This window comes from Phodopus roborovskii, unplaced genomic scaffold, assembly GCF_943737965.1.
Source record: "Phodopus roborovskii unplaced genomic scaffold, PHOROB, whole genome shotgun sequence".
NCBI classification, from domain to species: domain Eukaryota; kingdom Metazoa; phylum Chordata; class Mammalia; order Rodentia; family Cricetidae; genus Phodopus; species Phodopus roborovskii.
Genome location: NW_026125820.1, coordinates 225,756 through 244,496, shown reverse-complemented (window position 1 = coordinate 244,496; position 18,741 = coordinate 225,756). Strand labels below are relative to the sequence as shown.

General features: G+C 37.8%; 2 protein-coding genes and 1 pseudogene across 2 annotated transcripts in view; 1 reads left to right on the top strand and 2 right to left on the bottom strand.

The window, feature by feature from the left end:
* The window catches only part of Asb3 (ankyrin repeat and SOCS box containing 3), a 198,676-nt gene that overhangs the window by 30,148 nt on the left and 149,787 nt on the right, over positions 1 to 18,741 (top strand). Inside the window, exon 2 of the mRNA XM_051178751.1 lies at positions 14,150 to 14,358. Coding sequence (XP_051034708.1) covers positions 14,163 to 14,358 — 196 coding nt within the window. The 5' untranslated portion in view covers positions 14,150 to 14,162. The remainder of the gene's footprint in view (positions 1 to 14,149; positions 14,359 to 18,741) is intronic.
* Positions 642 to 8,043, bottom strand: Chac2 (ChaC glutathione specific gamma-glutamylcyclotransferase 2). Its single transcript, XM_051178752.1, has 3 exons — positions 7,845 to 8,043; positions 2,590 to 2,625; positions 642 to 1,441 (listed from the first exon to the last, which is right to left on the bottom strand). Exons 1-3 carry the CDS (start codon positions 7,977 to 7,979, stop codon positions 1,076 to 1,078), a joined length of 537 nt encoding a protein of 178 aa, XP_051034709.1. The 5' UTR covers positions 7,980 to 8,043; the 3' UTR covers positions 642 to 1,075.
* Positions 9,826 to 11,425, bottom strand: LOC127217749 (calcium uptake protein 2, mitochondrial-like; annotated as a pseudogene).

Here is an 18,741-nt window from a genome sequence, read left to right as displayed (position 1 = left end):
AGACAAGGTCTCACTTTGTAGCCTTGGCTGGCCCTGAATGCTTGTGGATCCTCCTATTTAAGTTTTCAGAGTATTCAGTTATTGGTTACAGGTGTGATCCATTGTGCCTGGCTTATTCTTTTGAGACAGGGTCTGACTCTGAAGTCTAAGCTTGCTTTGAACTCAGGGTAGTCTTTCTTTTTTAACTTCCCCAGTTCTGGGATATTAGGTATTGATATCTGATGAGTTCTTAAACCTAATATGAGACTTCATATGAAACTAAAAATCTTTCAGGGTTGATTCTAGAAAAACTTAATTAAAGAAGTCACCTAATTATCTTAAATCAAGGCTAATTTTATGCCAATAATTTAAGAATTAACTTCCCTATTAAGTAGCCATAAAAATAGTTATGTGACAAGATGTAAAAAATAAAAAAAGCATACATAATATAATCAGGAAATGACACTTGAGACATTACAGTTATAAACTCAGACACCATTTTCATTATGTTTCCACTAACTGGTAAATCAGAAAACCTTTTTTTTTTTCAAGTTTCATTATGAGAAATGCAAAATTACATTATTATTAGTGGATGTGATTTATATAACCTAGTTGTACTTTCTAGTAAGATGCCTTTTCCCCCCAAAAGAGAAGATAGCATATTATAATTCTAAGGAAAATTTTATATTAACAAACCCAATTTCTTTTGGCCTAAATTTGACTTTCATTTAATCCGAAATTACAAGGGAATTAACAGTCAGTGCTGGAATCTTATCTATAACCATATATTTCTAATAACATTATTTTAAGCATATATACTATAAACCATGATTACTCTGATAAAAAAAACAGGAAGTGAATTGAGACCTGTATTTCCAGTGAACAAATGTTCTTGTGTCATTTAGTTAGGAAGTCACTTGTTTAACTTCAACTCTTTCTTTCTCTGTATGCAAATCTTCTGAATATGTTTTAGGACATTTGTAATAAACAGTCAAGTTAGATGATATTCCAATTACAACATTAAATACTAAGATGTTCAAGTAAGAATGCCCCTTTGCCTGTTTGGAAGAGATGGTGACTATGTGCTACTGAGGTTCTATTTTCCTTCTAAACGTTCCTTTACTAATTTTTCCAAAGAGAAGAGATGCTCATCTGCATCTTCTGGCACAAGTTTCCTAATAGAATCTGCAAGTTCAAAAAGATATTCTGTGTTTCTTCCACTTGGACCAGATGCATTAAAAATTTGTTCAGCTATGTCTTCCAGAGGTGCAGGACCCAGATAGTTAGGATTGTCACATGTTCCAATGTAGAGCAAAACACTGAATGGTTTTCTTGTGGGATCTTTTGGATTAAAAATGACTGTTGTAGTTCTGTAGCCTCCTTTCTCTCTGAAGTCAAGGTATGTTTTTACTTCCTCTTCTTTTCCTACTGGTAGTTTGTAAGCAACACCCCATACACTGCCCTGTTGAAAAATGAAAAGAATACACTGTTTTATACTTACAGTGCTATCAAAGTAGGTGAAGATATATTATGACTTAGTATATTTTGTAGTCTTAGAAGTCAATGCAGTTTTGTTTACAAGTACCTCAAAGGGGTAGACAATAAACAATTAAGGAAAACAGCATTTAGACCCTTTATTCTGAATAAGGGATTGATTCTTATCAAGCACAGAATGATAGGTCTCTTCCATCAAATTTTTATATTAGGTCTTAGTTTTAAACTAATATCAAATGTTTGTTTAAATTCCATCAAGAAATTGTGTGGAAGGAAAGTGCCATTTGTTGTCTAGGAGTTATAGTTACTGGTTTGAGGATAAGGTACTTTCAGATGCCTCTCCCACTATAAATCTCTGGAAGCATTTTGTAATTCAGACTATAACTAAAGCTACTAATGGTTTTATTATTATTATTATTATTATTATTATTATTATTATTATTATTTTCAGATAAGGACTAGCTTTTTGAACAAGGCTGGCCTTGAACTTATGATCCTTTTGCCTTGTTTGTTTATAGGCAGGTGGCATTCCTGCTTGAGTTTTGTTTTGTACAAATTTCTTTCCAACTTTAAAGAAACTGAGTACTGCCCATTATAGTTTTGAGTGCTGTTTATAAAGTCAGTAAGAAATTTTTAAGTTTTTTGCTGAAAATACTAGATTCCAGGCAAATTTCCAGTGATATAAGGATTCTATTTAATTCTTAGTCATAATCTGGCTGTAGGGTGCTTGTCGCCATTAATATGAAAGAAGATCACAAAATTCTCAGTCACCAAACTCACTTAGAGAAGTTGTGAAAAAGGAGATTACAAATATTTGGTTGCATTTTGTTGTTATTGTGTGTTCTGATTGTAACTTTCCTTCTGGACTAATTTTCCACAAACTAAACAAACAAACAAAACTCCTGAAAAGCCAAAAACAAACAAACAAACAAACAAACAAACAACCCCCCCCCAAAAAAAAAACCAAAAAGCAAATACAGAAAAGAGTTTTAGACTTAATTTAATTCAAATTTTCTGTGATGACCAATAAAATTTCATTGATTATTAAAACACAGAAAGCTAACACGTTTATTTAAGATTAGGTAAAAAAAAAAAAAAAAAATAAGTATACCATACCCCAGGATCTTCAACAAGAGTCACAACTCTTCCAGGCTGTTTTGAAAAAGGTAGAAAGTATTTTTTCTCAATTAAATAACTAAACATTAGCAAGCTGTCAGAGAATAAAGTTTTACTATATCTGTTGTAAGAAGCACTTTACTTAGGGAATGGATTAAAACAATGCTGGTCCACACCCCTATTAGATCTGATTTTGTAGGTCTAGTGCCTGATAATACTATTACTATTTGTATGTTTAGTGAAACTATTGGTTCATGCTTTCACATATACTACACTATATGTGGGCCTCAGATATGAGCGAAGAAGTGAATTTTCACTTGTAGCTTTGAGGCACCTTTACCTTTGCATTTATGCTAAAGGGGGCTTCAAGGTAGCTGTTTTTATACCTTCTTAAATAAATATCACACTGACTCATTGAGAGGATGATACTAGAATTAACTGTATGTATGTATGTATGTATGTATGCATGCATGTATTTATTTATTTATTTTTGCTCATCATGGCCAGAGTAGCGTCAAACTTGCTATGTAGGCTTGGTTTGAGCTCCTGATTCTGCTTCTTTCTGTGAAATGCTAGGGTGGTATGCACCAACATGCCTGGCTTAGAATTGGTCTTTTTTCTTTTAACTGTTCTTATATGTGATAGACTGTCTGGCATGACTACACCATCCTAAGTGCATTTTAACTAACTAAACTTTATTCCTTTGAGATAGTTTTCTGACTGTAGCCCAGGTTGGCCTAGAATTCACTATGTAGCCAGGCTTGCCTTGAATTCCTGGTGATTTTTCTATGTCTGTGTCAGTGTTCCCAGACTGCTGCTTGTGGCATCCCATGTAAGAGAGATGATTCAGAAAGATAACTGGAGATAGCATAGAGTAAGATTTGTAAAGCCACAGAGCAGAGTTTAAGGAATGGAGAGTTCATAGTGTTGGTAGCAAAAGTAGGTACTTGCCTATTTTGGGCTTTGGACTCTAAAAAAAATAAAGGTATGATTGAAGTTAGTGGAACAGTGGAAACAAGCCACTGAAATGTGGGAGAAATTAGAAACTGGAACCTGTAACACTTGGATAGCAGATGATTGACATGATAGGAGGAATATTTTGGGAATATCAGACTGGTAAAATGCAGTAATTCAATGGAAGGAGGAAGAAATGGAATGCAGACCTGAAATGCCTATATTCAAGGTGTCAAGTTTTGCAACCGAGCAGAATTCCCCTACTGCCCAACTCATCCAGTTCTTGATAGTTTTGTCTTTTAAAATTATGCGTATGTACATTGTTCCCTACTATAAATAAGTAAATATTTTTAAAAACTATAGGTCTGTTTCTGTGTTGGGGGTATGCCTGTGAGGCTATAAGATCCCTGTAGGAACTGTGGTTACACAAAGGCAGTTGTGGGTGCTGGGTTTGCGTTCTCTGCAAGAACACCATGAGCTCTTAACCTCAGAGCCATCTCTTTACCACAGTTTGTTTCTTTTCTGTCATTTAGTTATCTCCTTAGAGATTTCTCTGCCTGCCTCTGATTTTGATTCCTCCTATTCCACTAAGAGCCAAGAATAGCTTTGTGGCTTTAAACCTTTCAAGGCTCTGATATTCTAATAAGCAATAAAACCAAAATTTCTTTGCTAAACTACAAACCCCATTCCTTTTTACCTTTCCCCTCAAGTTGTACTAACTTACTTAGAACTCTTATTTATAACTCTACAGTGACATCTTTGAACATTTTTGAAAAGTAGTGTATATCTGTAAATGCTTTCTTTGATAAGGGCGAATGAAACTGAAGAAAGGGGTCTTTTTATTTAAAAGTTTTTTTTTTTTTTCATTTTACATACAACCACTGTTCTTTCACCTCCTCTCACCTCTCCCCCAACCCTCCATCCACTTCTCAGAAAGGGTAAGGCCTCCCATGGGGAGTCAACAAAGTCTGGCATATCAAGTTGAGGCACAACCAAGCCCCTCCCACCTGTATTGAGGCTAAACAAGGTATCCTTCTCTAAGGAATGGGCTCCATAAAGCTAGTTCATGCACTAGGGATAAATCCAGGTCCCAGTGCCATTGGCTCCATAGACTGCCCAAGCACAGAATTGTCACCCACATTCAAGAGGACCTAGTTCGGCCCTATGCAGGCTCCCCAACTATCAGTCCAGAGTCAGTGAACTCTCTGGGTCAGCTATCTCTATGGGTTTCCTGGAAGGGATCTTTTCTTACCTTTTTTAAAGACAGGATTTTGTGTAGCCCAGGCTAGCCTAGTATTCACTATGTAGCTTAGGATGGCCTAGAACCAACTTCAGATCTTTCTGCTTCTATCTCTTGAATATAGGAGTGATGTTCTCCCTCAGCTCAGTTTATGTGTCACTAGGGATTAGCATTAACTGAGCCACAAGTTGCCCATACCTTTCCTGTTTTTATTTTTGAGACAAGACAGGATCTTGCTATATCACTCAGGCTAGCCCCAAAGTGGCAATTCTCTTTCCTCATCCTCCTCAGTTTAGTGATTACAACTGTGCGTCACCATATGTGGCTAAGAAGAGGTCTTTCAAGCTGAATATGAAGATGTTTTATTACTAAGTCACGATTGGTGTTTTTATTGGGTGGTAAGGAATGCTTTTAATGTAGAAAAGTTAAGGATTTAGTAAATGCTCACAATATTCTTAAAATGATTCTTTTGCCAGGTATGGCAGTATATACACTGGTACTCAGAGGAATTGGGAACTGGAGGTAAGAGTTTCAGGAATATGGTTGCAAATTCAAAGCCAGCTTGGGCTATATAAGATCCTGTATCAAATAAAACAAGCTTCCAGTTTTTCAGTTATATTTATATTTATCTTTACTTTGTTGAGAAACAGTTTTTTTTAAAACAAATATATACTTAAGTAAATTTAGGAACCACTAATGTTGGCACAGGCCTTTAACCCCAACAGAAGAAATTGAATCTCTTTTGAGTTTGAGGTCAGCTTGATCTATAAAGTGACTTTCAGGCCAATCAGGAATATGTAGTGAGACTCTGTCTCTAAAAACCAACAATAACTTGGGAAGAAATCCAACATACTTACTATTTTCTCTGATGTATTATGTGTAAGTAAACCTTATATTTGTGTATCCATCTTCTTATAACTACCTGACATAGCTTCTGTCCTGAGTAGTACCTGAGCTGTTCCAAATTGCTGAATAGTCCTGTCACTGTATTCTTGTCCAGGTAGTTAGCATTTAGATAAATATAAAGTCAAGTTACAATGTTTTCTAAATGGATTTTTTTTTCTTTCTTTTAATGAAAGAAATGTTAAACCTAGGGCAGCGAGGTGCAATGGCTCCTTTCCTAAGTCTCTGTAAGTTTAAACACAAAGAAACAGTGGCTTTTACAGGTCTCTTCTCCTGTTTCTATTTTTTTTTTTTTTTTTTTTTTTTTTTACATTTATTTAGTGTGCACCATGCCACAGCTGGTATGTGGAGATCAGTTCTGTCCTTTATTTGATGAGCCACACCACTTCTCCTTTTAAAGACTGATGGACACCCTTCCTCCACCCTCCAAGACAGGGTCTCACCATGTAGTTCTGATTGACCTGGGATACACTATGTAGACCAGGCTGGTCTCAAACTCACAAAGAACCACTTGCCTCTGCCTTCCAAGTGCTGGAATTAAAGGCATGCACCACCATGCCTGACTTCTAGCTTTACTTTTTAAAGTGATACATAGAACATATAAACATGGACTTTTAATGTATGGATTAGACAGTTTGTTACCAGCAATCTGCCTGGCAGTACACATTCCTTAAATGTGTTTTGTAAGAAACATATTTTGGTTGAGTCTAGGAAGTAAAATATGCAGCAATAATCACATACATGCCTGCTTAATACTTGGTCATTAAAATGAAAACCTACCTAAAAGTGTGTGTGTGTGTGTGTGTGTGTGTGTGTGTGTGTATGTATGTATGTATGTATGTATGTATGTATGTATGTATATATATATATATATATAAATTGATAGCCAAAAGGCATTTTCTTTGGCTTAATTCCTTAATGTTTTGAATATTGTTTTATTGAAATGGAAATTCTTTGGTTATGATGTTTCTGTTGGCCTGTAAATAAACATTTGTCCTCTGGGTTCCAGTAGGCCAGGAAAGTCTACCTTAATTCTTAATTGACAAACTCGAGTTAGGATGATCTAACTCAGATGCTTTTTATGATTTCAAGCCCAGGTCTTTTGGGTAGGTACAAACCATTTCAGAACCTTGATCTTTCCCCTTCCAAGAATCTCTTCTGAAAACTGATTTTCCGGTATTTCAGAATATTGTGCTTTAGAGTAGTTTTTAAAATGGTTCTGGGAATTGAACTCAGGGCCTCACAGGTGCTAGGCAAGGGCTCTACTACTAAGCTATAGCCCCAGACCCTTTTAATTTCTGAGTTTGAGGTCCAGGCAGTTCTTAAACTTGTGATCCTCTTTGGGATTACACACTGGTACCAGAATGGTAGGTGAATTTTAAGAGTATTTTAGAGAACATAGAATCATTCAAAATGTAGTCCTCCAAAGGTTAGATAAAAGTTAACCAAACAAGTTAACTAGTTACTTCATACTGGTTTTTTTTTTCTCCTTTCACAGATTGTTTTACAGCCAATGTAAAATTTGTTTTATAAGCAGTGTGCTTGCTGCTTTTAATTCTCTGAATTCATACTGACCAACTGAAAAACAGATCACACGATTTGTATTTCACATTAATAGTTTAAGAGAACTATGGAGAAGGAAGCATTAAAGTACTGTCGATTTTGCATTGTATTACTCAAAATAAACTGCAAATCTCATATACCTTTGCTTATACCTCCCAGACAAAATAATTACCGTGTGCATAAAAATCGAAAATAACCTTGGATATTAGTTCTTTTATGATCTTAGGTATCTTGAAAACATTGGAAAGATAAACCCTAGAAACTTACAAGCACACGTACATTCAAACCAGTAAAAACCTGGCACAATGCAGACATATTAACGAATTTACACATTGGCGACAATAAAATTAATCTTTAATTTTTGTGAGACAGGTTGCCAAGAAAAGGGCGCTGCTCAAACACTTCAGCCTTGTGCGAGCTAGTGTGCCTATGCCCGTGCCTTCTGCCTAAGAAACTAACCACGGACTTCTGAAGCGACCTGAGGGTGTCCATGTTCTGGAGAGAGGAGAGGACAAATGGCTTAGGAGGTTGCTCAGAGCATTATCCCTTCCTAGTGCTCTACCTGGTAGCTGGGCATGGGGCGCTGGCTCCTTACCTTGCCCGGAACCCCGCGGTGGTCAGTGCTGCCTTGCCAGAAGCGCCGGCTGTAGTTTGTGATGTAACCAACCAGCTTGTCCTGGTAGGGGAAGTCCACCTTCCAGATGAGGGACCCGTAGCCAAACACCCACATCTTTCTAGACCCTGCCCGGTACCCGACGTCAGAACAGGACTACTGCTGACTCTAGTAGCCGGCTGCTGCAGGCAGCGCAGGCGCGCTGGCCACGCCTCATGTGTGGCGCAAAGCACTTTGGGGTTGTGGTCTCTGGGTTTGTATGGATGAAACCACAGGTCTTTCTGCAGCCTCGGAAAGTCGAGGGGCGGGGGTTGGGCGTGCAGGATTGGGGGAACTACATTACCCACAATTCTCCAGAGACTAATGACTATTGAGATTGGAGCTGCTTTCTGTCTGTTTTTTTTTTTTTTTTCCAGGATAGATAGAGTAGGGAACAGGAGAAAAGGTGGGACTGCTGGCTGGTTGATGTCTTATAGGACATATGTACCGGCACCACAGTTGGAACGTAGGCATTTTGTTGTGATTTGAAAGTTGGCTAGCTGCCCATGTATAACTGCTGCCAGAGTAGCAAAACCCGGAAGTGTAATCCGTATATGACCTTTAAAAATCCTCTGTCCTTTGCCTTTCAAATAGAAGCAGAAATTTTACAGCAGTAGTTTTATGCCTGTGGAAGGGCAACTAGATTGTAGTGGAAACTGCTTATGTATTTAAACTGCCCAGAACAGTCGTGTTCATAATTAATGTTCTCTGCACCTCAGAGAAAAGCAGTTGTGCTGTCCCATTACTTAAACCCCACAATTGGAGTAATACTACTCAGCACTTGTTGAGTAGTGTTCCTTTCTCATATCAGTGGGTACTGTTTTGTTGTTTGTTAATGGGAAACTTGGAGGATGGTGTAGATTCTTTACTGAGTACTAGCATGGATTGTTGAGGTTCCTTATATTTAGATTCAAATGTATTGTTTCTCTTGGATCTCCTTCTTAACTTTTTTTGGGGGGGTGTATTAATGAGTTTATTGGGGTGAGTGGTTACTTATATGAGCAGGGGCTTTCACATACATGCCCACCTGTGAGCATATACATACATCTCCCCATAACATAACATCATTAATTAATTAATTAATTAATTAATTAATTTTTGGTTTTTCAAGACAGGGTTTCTCTGTGTAGCTTTGGAGCCTGTCCTGGAACTTGCTCTGTAGACCAGACTGGCCTCGAACTCACAGAGATTCACCTGCGTCTCCCTCCCAAGTGTGGGGATTAAAGGCATACTCCACTACCACCTGGCATATTTCATATTTCTTTTATTGCCAACTACTTTATAGTTCCACCTTGAATGCTTCTCACAACCCAATACATCTTACCTATGAGACCTTGATCTTATGATCATGTGTATATGTGTGTGTGTACATGTGTATGTGTTGCTAGGAAAGTGTGGTACTCACCTATGTCCCATGCAGCTGAGCCCCCACACCTATATGTATGGGAGAGGGTACTGTGTTTATATCTTAAAAAGAAGGAAAATTTAAAAAAGAAAGCCTATTTTTCTTGTATCAATGTAAATACAAGGCACTGCCACATACATGTTATTTTCAAGGCAGGGAACATACTGCTAGGGAACAGTTACATAGGATAGGATACACTGCAGGTGTAGCAGGTGTTCCCTAGGAAGCCACAGACAGCATCTGGCATCCATACCTGTTTGAGAATTAAGTCCCTTTCCCTGGTGGCACTTGTTTAGCCTTTTAGAAAGCATTTCATATTCTCATGGCCAAGAACTCAGTGACAGCCTCCAGCTTACCAGAGTGTCACTTTGCATACAGGCCTCTGACAATGCATTGTGTGTTCTCATACAGGAATACTTCCTGTTCCTTTTATTATATTCTTTAATGAAAATTTACGAAGAAATCACTGAGTCAGAGCTAGTAAGATGGCTTGTCAAGGAAAAGCACTTGATACCAAAGCTCATGACCCAAGTTCAGTCTCTGGGACTCCCACAGTAGGAGGAGAGAACTGGCTCCCACACGTTGGCCTCTGACTTCCACATGCACACTGTGGCACACACTTATCTCCCCTCCTTCAGCCCCTCCCCCATTTCCTGAATCAGAAAATGAGTACATGTCGTGTTTATATTACAAAGTAACTCAATGAAGACCTAGAGAGAAACAGTTAATTCTTTGAAAGAATGTCACAAATTCTGGCACCTCAGGCAATGCAATGGCTACACATCTCTTCCTTAAAAAGGGTCCTTTCCAGCTTGTTTCTAGGCTTCCTTGGCTCCCTTACTGCTTTCCTTCTTTATGCATTTCCAATACTCTTGCATACTCTGCTGCTGCAGTGCCCATAAACCTTGATGCATCCTGTTTCTCAATACTCCAAGAAACTCCCTATGGCTGAGGCATGCGTCACCGTCCAAGTTAAGATCTTGAAGACAGTGTCCAAAATATTGTTTGAGAGATCCTGTCCAGTTTCTACTTTCACAGCTCTATTAAACTCAGCCAGTCCCATAGGGCGATGAGCTAAGCTAAACATTTGCATGGCCATGGCAAAGTCTTCCAAATGCGTTGTGAAATGGCAAAATGACGTGAACTCATCCAAACTAATGCTCTCTCCTACTGGCAACCTTTCTTTCACGTTTTTTCCAGTAGATGTCTTTATTCTCAGTGTTAGTAGGGAAAAGGAGCCACTCTGCAAAGTCTTCCTTTCTTGTGAAATTCAGACCCTTAGAAAATTGAAGGAATTCCATTTCTTGAACTTATGTTTGTAAAATTTCCATAAATCTTCAAATTCTTTATAATAAAGTTTTTTTTCTCTCTCTCTCCTTTTTTCTCAAAGAACCGCTGCACTTGAAGGGTTGTGTTAATTCCAGGCTTATTTATTGCTGGGTCATGGGATTCGGTCTCACTAATTTCACTGTCTTTGAAGTCATCTTGCTCATTCATGATCTTATGCAGCTTGACAAACTCCTTTCTTTCAATCATCTCATTGCCATCTGCATCCAGCATTTTAAAAGCGATATGGAACCCAGTGTGAGGTTTCGTGAGGATTGTAAGTAAGAAAAGATACTTGGTATATGAAATTACCCCTTTATCATCCGGGTCTCTTAAAAAAAAAAAAAAAAAAAAAAAAAAAAAAAAAGATGATCTACAGCGTGCCTTTTGGATTCCTGACAGCACATCCTCGATATCCTTTCTTGCCAGCTTCTTGACTAGTGTTTTACGCTCCACTTGCTCAAACATTACTGAAAAGAAGAAGTCCCGGGGTGTCATGTAATATTCTCCCTCATGCTCCATGGATGAAAACTGCATGAACCGCTGTTTACGCAGGGAAAGTTTCTCCATTTGCCCCAAGTCATTTTTCTGCGCCAACACCTTAAGGCTGCCCTTGCGAGCAGCTGCTGTCATGCTGCCATGATGCCACACCGCTCCTGCCCCTGTCAGCACCATCCCGGCCACAGCCGCTGCCATAGGGCAGAACTCGGTACAGCTCATCAGCAGGCTGCGAACCCGTGCTGCAGCCTTCTACCCCAGGCCGCCCAGCCCTTCTCCCTGTAGCCGCCACCATCTTTTCAATCTTTTCAGAAGCGCATCTTTTCAATCTTTTTAGAAGCGCATCTCCTTAACTCTTAAGGTTTTTTTTTTTTTTTTTTTTTTAATTCCCTCTCCTTCCAGGTAGCTTTATTCTTGCAGAGTTATGGTGAGCATCTTAAAATTTAGTTCAAAAGCACTAGGAGAAAAATCTGTAGACTTTGTTTTCTTAGTCTTGCTTTGGGCTGTGTTCTTTGTATTCTTAAGATTATAGTGTATTTAAATTGCCCCAAAATTGAAAATTAAGACACACACTCACACCCTGTCCTCTAAAGACTAAAATGAGTTTTGTTTTATGTCTTTGATTGGTATCTTATTGAAAAGTAAGCTAATATTGCCATCAGTGTTGTTATAGTTGCTTAAAGAGTAAAGAAACAAAACAACTCTCAAGTTTCAGGAATCTTTAAGGCATATATTCTAGGTAAAGGTTATTAACATTAAACTCATACACAGGGTTTTGAAAGAAGGTCAGGAGCCAATTACTGAACTGTAGAAAACTTGGTTTGGATGTGCATTTTACTGGGGAGAAACATGTTTCATGAATCTGTCCATGAGGTAAAGCATCCTAAGAAATACTAGGTTCTATTGGTTAGTGCTGGGGGAGGGGGTGTGTAAGAACAGAAACTTTAATGACTGCCCTTTTGTGAGGATTTCTGTTTCTGATTGTTAGCATTATTAGAGAATACTAATGTACCCAGGTTTAGAGAGTATTTCTTGAAAAGCAGTCATCAGAAGCTGCTATTGAGGAAACATTAACTTAAGAATAATCAAGCCTTTTCATAGTTTTTCTAAGTGGTAGTTTCACAATGCCTGGTGTAGTTATTTATCTTATCTTTGCTGTCATTTTTCTTACATACCTCTCACATTTGGAAAAATTCAGTACACAGAAAAGTTTATTAAAGTGTTGTTATACATATTCATTGTCATGAGTGAGCTTGTCATTAATAGTTAACAAAATTTAAAGCATTTGGAATAAGTTACGTCACTTTTTGCTACTAAATATTCCTACACAATCTTTAAAAATATAAGAAAATTATTAAAAATTGCAGCATCAAATATCCCATATGCGAATTTCCTTAATTATCTTAAAAATGTTTGGGATTCACTAGAGCATAGGTAGATATTATGAAAGGATATCTCTTATAAACAGCTCACGTCAGCTAGCTGTCATTAGAGTTGGAAAGGAAGGCTGCTGCTCTAACAGCAGATTTTTCCTGGACTTGTTTTTCCTTTAAGAAGCTCAGAGATATTATTAAGTTATGTTCATTTTTTTTTCAGGTTATGATATTTTATCCCGAAATCATTAACACTGTAGCCAAGAGAGGAACCAATGAATGTTGGACAGGGACTCATACCTACCTATTTTTATTCAAATGCTATTCTTTAAATATTTTTAGAGTTGAGTCCTTGTATGTGTGTTTTCAGGGTAGAAATATAGTTTCTTTTATTTAAATGAACACATGTATAAATTATCAGTGTGTTGTTTTCTTTTACATGTAATTATTTTGTCAAGATGTTAGTATGGTTCAGAAAAGCATAGGTTAGCATTAAGTAGCCTCCAGTTTGGCCTTAAGCTACCTCTGTAATCTTATTTTTCTACTGTTTTTTGTTTCTCTAATCCTTCTTCCAAAGTGACATGCTTATCTTACTCACTGTCCCTTTCCCTTGGTTATTCACCTCCTTTTTCTTGTTTGTGATTTTCCATTTCTGTCTAGGAATGCTCTTCTGCCTGTTGTCTCATTTTGAAGTCTTCCCTGTTAAATATGGCATAGCTCACATCTCTTATCAGGTGGACACAAATTCTTTAGTTTATATGGTTTTCAATCTGTCCTACTTTTATGACACTTTACATTATCTGTGTTGGACCACATATATTTACTATTCCTATGAGGCTGTAAACAATTTGAGATAGGATCTCTCTGTGAGTATGTAGTTCTCATTGCTGTTTATTTAGCTGGTATTTTTGAAATAACTGTTAATTGAGCATTTGAATGCCTGTTAATATCTTTTAGATTCCACCAGATTAATTTATAGCTGACATTAGCTGTTTGGCCTAGTATAGAACTAACTTCTACACTTATAGTTTTATTTTAAAGGTGACCTTGCATAAGTTTATAGGAACTATTTTATGCTTGTTTTTAACCTCCTTCTTCAAACATTTTTTGAACAAATTACTTAGCATATTTTTCTAGGAAGATTTCATCAGTATTGGGCTAGATATGTTGGCATTTTCTGACAATTATCCTCCCGTAAGGACCATTAGGAAAAATCAGAAGTGGGATGGAAATAGTACTGAGAATATAAATGTTTCTCTGAGAATCCTGAATCTCAGTCCAACATATGGTAATAGTTTATGAGAGTCATATACTGAGATTTTTGGGTGAGGGGAAGTAAAGCTGGGCACAAATGGTGGTTAATAGTAGAGTCTCTGTATTTCAGTGTGGTGTGAACAGGTAGCCCATGGGAAAGATCTGACAGAAATTTCCAGAGGGGGAAAGACTGAAAAATAAACCTTGATATTTTAAAAAATATTTCTAGGAACTGACATGAGAGACATATGGGTTGGGCTATAGCAGAAGTTGTGTGTGGCATGACAGGTTTTCCTATTTTTCTCATATGAGATGTTAGACAGGCCCACTGGGATGTGCTGATCAGTATCGTTTTACTGACTAGTACTGTTTTTTTTGACCTTGTTTTATAGACTAACCGGAAGGATGGATTTTACAGAGGCTTTCTCAAACACATGCTCTGCAGTTGGAATTGCTGCCAGAGAAGGCAATGTTAAAATTTTAAGGAAACTACTAAAAAAAGGTCGAAGTGTGGATGTTGCTGACAACAGGGGATGGATGCCAATTCATGAAGCAGCTTTTCACAACTCTGTAGAATGTTTGCAGATGCTAATTCATACAGGTAAAGTAAATGTAAGGTATGGGAGGCTGTGTATGTAAGCTAAAATAGTAAACTAAAAAGGTGCTAATAAGTGATAACATTTGTTTCCTTTTCTATAATTCTAAAAGAAGTATCTCTCCTATTAAGGATGCCTTGGATGGTGTTCCATCTAGACATCTATGACTATTGTCCTTTATATGGAAGTATTTCTACTTTATTTACTTATTTTGCATCCATTTATTTATATACTTATTATGTACCATGGTGTGCCAGTGAAGGTTAGAGGACAACTTGAGAAAGAGAAAGCTAGTTCTCCCCTTCCATCATGTGGGTTCTGGGGATTAAATTTAGGTCAGGCTTGGCAGCAGGTGTCCTTGCCCTCTAAGCCACATCACTGGCCCTTTTGTTTAATATTGACTTTTTTTTCCTTTTGAGAACAGGGTCTTACTGTGTAGCTCTGGCTAGTCTGGCATTTGTTACTTAGAGTAGGTTGGCCTGGAACTCAGAGATCTTGCCTGTTCCTTCTGTGTGCTAGGATTAAAGACACACTCTACCATACCTAGCCCCTTTATTTTCTTAATTGTGCTAGGTGATGTACAATAGTTTGCTATTTTAATTTTAGCATTTGAAAATTACTCATATTTATTTTTTTCTTTTGTCTGGAAAAGAAAATAAAACTACTAAAGAAATAGCATTTCTACCCCTGGAATTAAAAAATGAGTGTGTTTAAACATTAGGCTTGTAATACTGTCCTTGGAACGTTTCTTTAAAGATCATATTATGTATTCCAGAGATACTGTGCCTACTGAAAATTAATGGCCTTGTTTCTCTTCATCATTTCTAAAATAAAAGTTATGCTAATTAGGTAACAAATACTCTTGTAAAAATGTATCCAAATCATATAATAACTACAAACCATTACTTGTCTCCATCCATCCCCCTATTTTTTTAATTACTAAGACTTTTTATGTACTTCTAGATTCTGTATAGAATATCCTTTATTCCAGTCCTATCTTTCATTTCTTTCCCTTTTCATCCCCTCCTTCTGTTCTTTCTCATTGTGTGAGGCCTTAGCAAGGGCCTAGATTAATTTTCTCTGTTATGAGTATATGTACTTTTGTGGATAACATTAAATTGATTTGTGCACTACCTTGACCCTGGGGAAAAACAAACAAACAAAAAACAAAACTACAGGGACTGTGCTACTAGTGTTCTATTTGGACTAATCTTTTTTAAAATGAGAAATATGGCTTAGCCTATATGTATGTATGTATGCACACCAAATTCATGCCCTCAGGGTTAGAAGAGGAGGTTAGATCCACCGGAACTGGAGGTCACAGATAGTTGTAAGCCACTGTGTTTGTGATGGGAATCAAACTCTGGGTCCTCTGAAGAGCAGTGAGTTCTCTTAACTCCTGAGCCATCTCTCCAGCTCCTAATCTGTTTTTTTTTTTTTTTTTTTAAACACGTTTCATTGTCCTTACTTTTGAAAAACTTTCCAATTACTTGTATTTTATTTATGCAGTTCAATATGGACCAGAGAACCTGCCTATATAGTGCTTGTATTGCTAGGGGAGATAGATAAGAAATAGATTAAAAATAGCAATAAGCAGGAGTGGGATGGAAAGTGAAGGTATGCTATTGCACATATTTTTATACATTTACATATGAAATGCTCAAAACTTGAACTATACTTGGCAGCAGCCAGTGCTGTCAACGTGGCTTCATTTTCCAGGGACACTGCATGAAGTGTAACTGGCACTCCACTGAATACAAGGTCTGTTCTGGAGAGAGGGGGATGAAAGATAACTACTGATGATGGAGTTCTGTGGTCTAGTTCATGTACCAAATGCTTGATTTACATTACTTATCAGCTGTTAGAGGTCACACATATTACACTTATTGTTAATCCCACTGGGCTAGACTAAGATCACTACTACATTTTTTTCAGCCAAATTTGAAGCAAAGTTTATTAAGTAGGAGCAGAACGATGGACACTGGCCAGTTCCATACCCAGGATTCCCATGGAATGGCAATCACCTTAATCCCAGTGTTTATAAAAGCAAGAATCTATGAGGCTATGTACTTCTGCCTTCCAGTCGAGTGCAAGCATACATCCTGATGTACTTCCTGCCCAAGTATCTTTCAGCTACATGTGATCGAGCACATCCTGTGCAGTTGGGGCAACCAACATTGTTTACAGAAGTGAAAATACGTGGCTTGTTATCTTTATCAACAATAGCCCCTAGCATTTCAGGAAGTTACCTGTTTTTAGACAGGTGGGGCTTACAGGTTTATCTGTCCTTGGGCAGGTTTAGACATATTTTTAGCTCTCACACTATCCCCAAAAGTTTTGTTTGTATTGAGAAGACCAACTCAGAGAAGTTGACATATCTAAGGTTAGTTACATAAGAAACTAGGTTATTTGGTTTGAACTCATTTCTGTATGACTCTGTCCTTGTTTCTTTTTCTACTATACTATCTTTCTAACACCTAACAGATATAAATAGCATTTAGCTAATTTTTTTTGGAGACAGGGTTTTATTTAGGACCTTGTACTCTGATTCACCCTCTATCCATTACCCAGATGCTGGGATTATAGGCATATGCCATCACAACAGGCATATTCAGCTGATTTCAAGTGAAGATGAGTATAATTGCCCATTCTGTAACACTTTCCTTATATTTTACTGATCATGTTATACTTTTCACAAGATGTAGCTGCTTAGACGTCATAACACTGCTTGCTTTAAACAGTGTCCTATATGTTATATCAGAACTGTCATCCCTTTGAGACTCGTTGTTGCTTAACTGAAATATATAAAAATATTCTTTATTACATAGTTTCTACTTCCATGACCATTTTGCTTTGTCTTTTTAAATGGCTATTATTTTATGCATATTGGTGTTTTATCTGCAGGTATATTTGGATACCATGTGTGCCTGCTGCCTGAGGAGGCTGGAAGAGGGTGTTGAATCCCTTGGGACTGGAATTTTAGACAGCTGTGAGCTTCCATATGTTTTCCTTTTGCTCTTAACTGCTGAGCCAAATTTCAGCCTCTTTTGTCTTTTCAAAATTAACTGGGGTGGGGTGGTACATGCCTTTAACCCCAGCATTCATGAGTCAGAGGCATGGATCTTGTGAGTTTGAGGGCAGACAGAATTACATAGTAAAACCTGGTCTCAAACAAACAAACAAGTAAAACCTGGTCTCAAACAAACAAACAAGTAAAACCTGGTCTCAAACAAACAGACAGACAGACACCCCCAAACAAACTACCACCACCATCAAAATAAAATTATCTAAAAGTATATACATACACACACACATACATACATACATACATACATACATATATACATACATATATCACATCCATCCATCTGTCTGTCTGTCTATGTATCAGTTTATTTGAAAAAGTCTGAACTTTTTTTAGACATATACGTAAGAAGTAGGTATTTTCTCACTGAAACTGGAGGTTGCTGATTCAGCTTGAGTGGATGGCCAGTGAGCCCAGGGATCATCCTGTCTGTGCCTCCTGGTGCTGGAAATATGCTTGTATTGTAGCACCCAGCTTTTATGTGGATACTGAGAATAAATTTATACCCTCATGCTTTCATGGCAAGCACTTTATTGGTTGAATTACCTCCTCAACCGCTTTATGTTTTTTAAAGTATCTGCCTTGTTCATATTTACTGCTAAACTGTATTCTCAGTCCTACTTTTCATTTCTTTCTTTCTTTCCTTCCTTCCTTCTTTCTTTCTTTCTTTCTTTCTTTTTGGTAGTAGTTATTTATGTTTGTTTTTTTGAGAGTTTCTATGTATTTCTGGCTATCCTAGAATTTATTGTGTATATCTGACTGGCTATGAACTGCCTGCCTCTGCCTTCTGAGTACTGAGATTAAAGGAGGGCACCACCATGCCCAGTCTCTAGCCCTATTTTTTTAAATGATTTTTTAATTTAAATTAGAAACAATCTTGTTATACATGTCAATCCCAGTTCCCTCTCTTTCCCCTCCTCCCCTGCCCCACCACCGGGTTTCAGCTCCCTAGGAAGGGTGAGGCTTTCCATGGGGGAATCTTCAAAGTCTGTCACATCATTTGGAACAGGGCCTAGGCCCTCCCCCATGTGTCTAGGCTGAGAGGTGGGCTCCCAACCATTTGTGCACTACCAGAGGCCCCATATACTGCCCAGTCCTCCTAACTGACACCCACTTTCAGGGTCCTATGCTGGTTTCCAGCTGTCAGTCTGGGATTCACGAGCTCTCCCTGGTTCAGGTTTGTTCAGTTTCTGTGGGTTTCTCCAGCCTGGACTTGACCCCTTTGCTCATCACTCCTCCCTTTCTGCAACTGGAGTTCATCTCAGTGCTAAGCTGTGGGTGTCTGCTTCTGCTTCCATCAGCT